Below are 6,930 nucleotides of genomic sequence, written 5' to 3'. Positions count from 1 at the left end.
CTTTGGTTACAGTACTGCCTTTTGAATTCTGAAACCTATGCACATATTTGAAATTTCAGACTGAGTTAGGTGCTGGGATACCTGTTGCTAATGCAATTTAACAACCATATTCAGGTGAACTGTTTTGCATTTTATCCTGTGAAAACATTGTGAAAGCACAGGAGAGGTCCCCTTGCTTCCCACTTGCTCCCTCAACCCCCCCCCCGCACTGAGTGGAGCAGTTCACATCCTGAGCATAATATAACTGCTGCTGTCTTAACATGGGCAGTGGGCAGTGCAAGACCCTGTGCAGCTCCAGTCTGCTGCTGAGTGGAGCTTCCTGTGTTAATGAGCAGCCGCTCACATGCACAGCTTAAAGGGAACACTGCCTAGATGACTCATGACACCAGGTTTCTTCTGGTTCCTGACAGCAGCCCACTATAAGGAAAGTTTTAAAGCATATATTGAGGCACACTTCAGCAGCTAAGCTCCTTTAGCCAGTATATCAAATAGACTCTGAGGCAGCTGAGACTGTTGGGTTGAGCAAATGAAGTATGTGCAATGAGAGGCAGCCCAGCAGACAAGAGAAATCTTACTGGCCGTCATAAGTTTGGGTGGGTTTGGAGAGAGTAATAAAAGCCATAGAGAGTAATAAAAGCCATAGAGAGCCAGAGACCAACCTGCCCTTCTCAGAGAGGCATGCTGAATAGATCCAGGGGGGAGGGGCTTGACTAGAGGTAGCGAAGCCAAATCACATCCCTCAGGGGAACCCTTTGAAATAGTAGGAGGATTGGGGCTCCTAGTAATTTGAGTGTGTTTTTCCTGTGTTTCTGGGTCTGCATTTGTGTTGGCTTATCTTTTTTGTTCCCTCCCACAGACGCTGTTCTGCTTTACTAACCTCATTCTCTCATATGTATTTTACATTTTGCCATGTAGGTTTTTCACAGCTTTGCAGCCCTAGGCGGGCATTCTCTGAACAAGGTCCGCTCCGCCTGATCCGGAGCGCCTCTTTCTTTGCAGGTTTGCTATGTGCTGTGTGGGTAGTCTAGTTGGTGTTACCAAGTTGAGCGGATTTTGCAGTTTGGCCTTGGAAATAAAATATGTTTTTAAAAAACCCTCAGAGATCAGTCCAAGTGGGATGGGTCAGAAAAGACAGTTGTAATATATTAAGAAACCCTGGCAATAATTTGCATAGGGCTTGCAAATCCCTGGCAACGCGTGTTTGTCATTAGATGTTCAGAGGTTGTTTTAATTTGAACTGTACTATAAAAAATATAATCTTTTGCCATTCCCATAAACCTGAAATAAGTTAATTTTTTTTTGCCTTGCAATAACTGGGTTTTATTTCCATGGCTGATTTAATTCCCCACCACCACAGATCGGAACAATTCATCACTTTTAAATTAATTACAATCAAGAGGCTTTTGACTTGGTTGATGGAATCCTAGCTTTGTTGAAGTCAGCATGGCTAGGATTTTACCTCTGTGCATAGTGAGGACTGGCTGCAAATGCAGATAGCTTCTGGCTTATTTGAAAAAAAAAAAAGTAATAGAAGTCCACTTACCTCCTGTTTGCCTTAGAGCACCCATAGTACAGCTGCTTTCTGTCAGTTTTTTTTTTTCTTTAGTCGCTGCTTGTAAATTGCATTGAATGCTTTTGCTCCATGGCTAACTTCCCTTTTGTTACCTTATTTTGTTTGCATTGAAATAAAGAGGTGGGCTTCAGCAAACTCTGACAGCTCATAAGGAGCTAGTGTTCTGGCTTGACCTGCTTTGCAGCCTTTCATGTCAGTGGGTGTGTGTGTGTGTGTGTGTGTGTGCGCGCGCTGTGCTGTCATTTTCAAACTTCTAAATGAATGCAACAAATTAGCATGATTTATTTGAACAATTAAATGGAGCACTACAAAGCTGAAGCGACTATTTTCATATTCTTATGCTAACTGGTGACCTTATCTTCATAGTTCACAGCAATCCTATGGATATGCCTGGGAGGGAGTTGAATGAAGACAGAGACAGCGGAATTGCAAGATCTGGTAATGTATTTATCAAAATGTAATGTCTCTAAATGAACTCCTCCTGCTATATTGTAATTAAAGTATTATCTGCTACTTCTTCTTGATCTCTCAAAATATAAGACCTTGGGCGTAGTTTTACTTCCACAAACATTTTTGATAAAATATTAGGAAGTACTGTATGCTGTATATATCAGGAAAGTGATATTTAATCACAGATCTTCAGTATGCAAAGGGAAATTTTTGTATACTCATTATCACAATTCTTTTTATGGCAATTTTATGTGTAAGGGATGCTTTTCAATTTCTGATTCTTTCTCACAACAACTCTTAGACTGGGTCGCTGCTACTGAGGATTTTATAGAGTACTGGCTAAAGGTTGGATCCTGCAGTCTGCCTGGTGCAGGGGTTGCAGATCTTTGCACAAGGATTGCAGATCTTCTCTGCCAACCCAACAAGTTGTATTTCATGCTCCTTGGGGCACGTTGTATTGGATTAGGGTTTTAAATATAACCAAAAATGGCAAGCTGAATACATAGACCGGCCTTTCACACATCTAGGGTTGCCAGCCTCCAGGTGGGGCCTGGGGATCCCCTGGAATGACAACTAATCTCCAGACTACAGAGATCAGTTCCCCTGGAGAACATGGCTGCTTTGGAGGGTGGGCATTATAGCGTTATACCTGGCTGAAGTCCCTTCCCTCCCCAAACGGCAAACTCCCCAGGCTCCACCCTCAAATCACCAGGAATTTCCCAACCCGGAATTGGTAACCCTACACACATATCTGTTCAGGGAAGAAGACTGATACTCTGCCTACTGTTGGCATCAAAACATAGATGCAAAATTCTGTTTTGAGAAATGTTTTGAAAAGTTTTATTTAAAAAGGTCTTTCTCCATTTCTTCTTTGTAACAGCATCTCTTAGCAGCCTGCTTATCACTCCGTTTCCCTCTCCGGGCTCTTCGCTAAACAGAAGCTGTGCTAGCAGTTACCAACGGCGTTGGCGACGCAGTCAGACAACCAGCTTGGAGAATGGGGTCTTCCCTAGATGGTAAGTTGTACATTATGACTGACAGGAAGCACATCTTTCAGATTCACATATGACATTGGTTTACTTATTTGGATGGATACCTCCTTAATGCCTAGGTCTGTTTTCTAAAACTCTTGCAAGTTCTTTAATGGTCTACTATGTATTGAATTGTAAAGGTTTTGTATTTTAATATATGTATAATTTTCCATTCTGAGTTTGTTGGATGTAACTTTTAAATTCTAGAACTTATACTAGAGATGGGGAGGAGGACTAGAAATTTAGGTGAATCTACCCCATTCCCAGCTGTATCAGTATGACTGCTTTTCATGCATTTGAAATAAATCTTGATTTACATGGATCCAAGTTTAATTAGAATCAACTTCTTAGTCTAGTTTTATTTATACCTTCATAATATTCATTGTGGCTCATGGGATAAAATTAGGAGGCAATGTGTGAAATAATATAGGAAAAAGGAACAAGTTACCATGTGGTAATCCTAACATATTTACAGCCAATGATTTGTGATCAGTCTGAGATCACATGACTGATCAAATCACAGAATAGCCTGATATATGAATATATGATTGAACCACATGATAAACTGCCAATATCAACTGTCAAAGGATGACCGTAGCTATTAAAGGACACCTGTGGGCCTTAAACACATAAAACCAAACCCAAAGTGTTTGAAATAGATTCACACTATGAAAGAGATAGAGTGCTTCTTCTTTTGTTTAAAAAAATATATCCTATTAATAGCAAATGTCTGGTAGAACCTCTACAAATACCACCTTGTCACCAAAGCCTTATTTATGTGCTTTAGAATTAATTCTGTGGATCAGCTATACCAATAAAGATGGTATTTTACTCATAACTTAATATGTTGAAATTCTAATTATGCAATAGCTGGAAGCACTATGGAAGTAATTCCTTGCACCACCTTTTATTTTCTTGAAGGTCTGTAGAAGAAAGCTTTAACTTGTCAGATGACAGCTCCAGCCCAAACCCAGGAATTGTCAGGAAAAAGAAAATAGCTATTGGGGTGATATTCTCACTTTCAAAGGATGAAGACGAAAACAGCAAATTTCATGAGTTCTTTTTCTCACACTTCCCTCTCTTTGAGAGTCACATGAACAAATTGAAGAGTGCAATAGAGCAGGTAAATATTGCCACTGCCTCCTCTTTGAGTCGATATTCTCATCTTAAATACTATGTAGTATGGATAGGCCAAATTAATTTGTGGTTTGGGGATTGTACCAAGGGCTGCTTGGCCAAAGTGTGGATGAGGCAAGAATGGAGCTCAAGCAGTTCTAGCTTTGGGAGGGAGCCTAAGCTTGGTAACACACTTTGTACATGATCAGTTCAGTCCCCAGCATCTCCAGTACAAGGATCTTGTGTAAGAAGGCTATGAGAAGCCTCTGTCTGTAGCTTCAGACAGTTGCTGTCAATCAAAGCAAACAATACCATACAAGATAGGCCAATTAGCCTGATGCATAATAAGAAAGCTTCATACATCCATATAGTTTCTTATCCCAAATCAACAATTCCATTATCTTGAAAATTCATCTTCTATCTTACTTTTTCATATCATGGGTTAGAGATGTAAAATTTCTGGAAATTTTGAAGCTTGGAAAAAACTCCGTTTTTTTCTGGGTTTTTTCGGGAAAGACGGAAATTTTCGGAAAAATTGAAAAAAATGCTACATTAGCATTTCTTTTGTCTTTTCTAGATTGAAAGTCATTCTGTTACTTTAGGAACATAAAATATGACTATGGACATTTTTACTTGGCATGAAATTATCACAACTAGCATATTAAAAATATAGTGTATCCAAACAATTATTGCAAACAGAATACCCACCCACATGCAAAAACAAAACTGAAACTTTTATTTTCTTCTGACAATCACACCTCCTAAAGGAAGAAATGCATCTTGTTCTTGCATTGGAGAGTTCAGTTTGTAACCTAGGACTTGCTTGTCCTCAGTGCACAGAAATTAGATCAATCTGATACCATATATATATATATTTGAACACCTTGTCTTAAAATATTTTATTCATCATGTTAAAATAAAACGTTCCATAATCAATGTTTTTCCCTTTTCTTTTTTTTTTTCAATTTTTCGGAAAAAACAACCAGGCCTTCACATCTCTAATCATGGTCCGAGAATACTGTGAGATAATGCCTTTGCCTACCCGAAGTAATGGGTGATATACCACTTACCTAGGAGAGGAAGGATACGTAGAGCAGTCCCTTGCTTCCCCCTGTGATGCAGGCACACCACATAATGGTTGTCTGGTTTGTGTAATTCTTCCCCTAAAAGAGTAAGGTGCAGTTGGGCACAGTCTGATGCTGGGTTGAGAGCTTGCATCACTTGTAATATCATCGGGGGGGTGGTAGAAAGACAAATTTGTCACCAGTTTGAGATTTAGACACTGAATCATTATGGAAGACTTTGGGCCTCTCTCTAGCTTTTTGCAAGTAACAGTACAGAAAAGAAAGACAATGCAAATACATGTGTCACACGTATCTCTTTTGATATGAAACTTGGCAAGCGACCAGTGTTTATCATAGGCAAACACATTTTTTTTACTATCAGGGTGCACCTTAGATATAGCATAGCACATGACTTTGTTTTTCATTTTCTGTTGCCATACCTGATGCTGGTTATCTGTTAACGATTGTTTTCAAGGCTATGAAAATGAGCCGCCGATCAGCTGATGCCAGCCAGCGCAGTTTGGCATATAACAGGATCGTAGATGCCTTAAATGAATTCAGGTGAGTTTGTGTCCAATATTTTGTTGCCTGGTATTTGACTGCTTCTCTTAGTACCAGCTTCAGAATTCAAGCCTGTTACCTGTCATCTGAGATGTGTAGGAAGTTGTTGGGACAGGGTGGGTAATGATAAGAGCATTGAGCTTGAACACTGAAAACCAGGTTCAAATCCTGGATCAGCTATGAAGTTCTTCAGGTGACTTTGGGCATGTTACTTCTCTCAGCCTAGTCAACTTCCCAATTGGGCCATGAAGTCCTGTAGTGGATTGGTGGTGGAAAGTGCTGTCAAGTCACAGCTGACCTATAGTGACCCCAGTAGGGTTTTCAAGGCAAGAGATGTTCAAAGGTGGTTTGCCATTGCCTGCCTCCACATCAGGACCCTGGATATCCTTGGTGGCCTCCCGTCCAAATCATGTCCAAGCCCTACCCTGCCTAGCTTCTGATATCAGACGAGATTGGGCTAGCCTGGGCTATCCAGGTCAGGGTGGGAATGGCGGATGACAAAGGGGAATAAAATGTTCAAAGAGTCAGACAGCGGAGGGGAGGATTGACTTTCAACTATGTGAACCTTATTTGGTGGTGAAATAATCAACTATAGGGCATTTCCCCTATTGTGTATCATGAAAGATGTGGAAGAATAAAATGTTGTGTTGGATCACTTTTGTTGAAGAATGGGATTTCCATCACTGGAACAGGACTTCCTCACACCTCCCCTCCTCTTACAGCCTGAGATGCTGATACTATGGGACAGGGCACCCTAATGAACAGTCTGACTGCAGATAAGGAGTTTGGTTAAATTTGCCACTCCCTCTCATTAGCAAAAATTTACTGCTGGGTATGGCTATTTCAAATAATCCAAACTCACTTCAGTCAAGGGATAGCTGTATGTGGCTTCAATCTGGAGAACCAGGTTTGATTCCCCACTCCTCCCTATGAAGCTTTCTGGGTGACCTTGGGCCAGTCACAGTTCTCTCTGAACTCTTTCAGCCCCACCTACCTCAGCACGGTGCTTGTTGTGGGAAGAGTAGGGGTGTGCTCTATTGGACCCCTTCAAAAATCCAGTATTTCTGAAAAATCCTGGATCCCAATACCAGTATGGTACTCTGATCTGAGATTTTTCAGAAATTCCAAACTTTTT

General features: G+C 40.6%; 1 protein-coding gene across 1 annotated transcript in view; it reads left to right on the top strand.

Annotated features, from left to right (window-relative positions):
- FNIP1 (folliculin interacting protein 1) overlaps positions 1-6,930 on the top strand; it is a 117,431-nt gene that overhangs the window by 86,013 nt on the left and 24,488 nt on the right. The window contains exons 7-11 of the mRNA XM_015429539.1: positions 916-999; positions 1,940-2,011; positions 2,904-3,039; positions 3,976-4,177; positions 5,710-5,795. Coding sequence (XP_015285025.1) covers positions 916-999; positions 1,940-2,011; positions 2,904-3,039; positions 3,976-4,177; positions 5,710-5,795 — 580 coding nt within the window. The remainder of the gene's footprint in view (positions 1-915; positions 1,000-1,939; positions 2,012-2,903; positions 3,040-3,975; positions 4,178-5,709; positions 5,796-6,930) is intronic.

Source organism: Gekko japonicus, unplaced genomic scaffold (genome assembly GCF_001447785.1).
Source record: "Gekko japonicus isolate JY-2015 unplaced genomic scaffold, Gekko_japonicus_V1.1 scaffold304, whole genome shotgun sequence".
Classification (NCBI taxonomy): Eukaryota; Metazoa; Chordata; class Lepidosauria; order Squamata; family Gekkonidae; genus Gekko; species Gekko japonicus.
The sequence above is the reverse complement of the archived record's forward strand: the minus strand, read 5'-3'. Positions and strand labels throughout refer to the sequence as shown.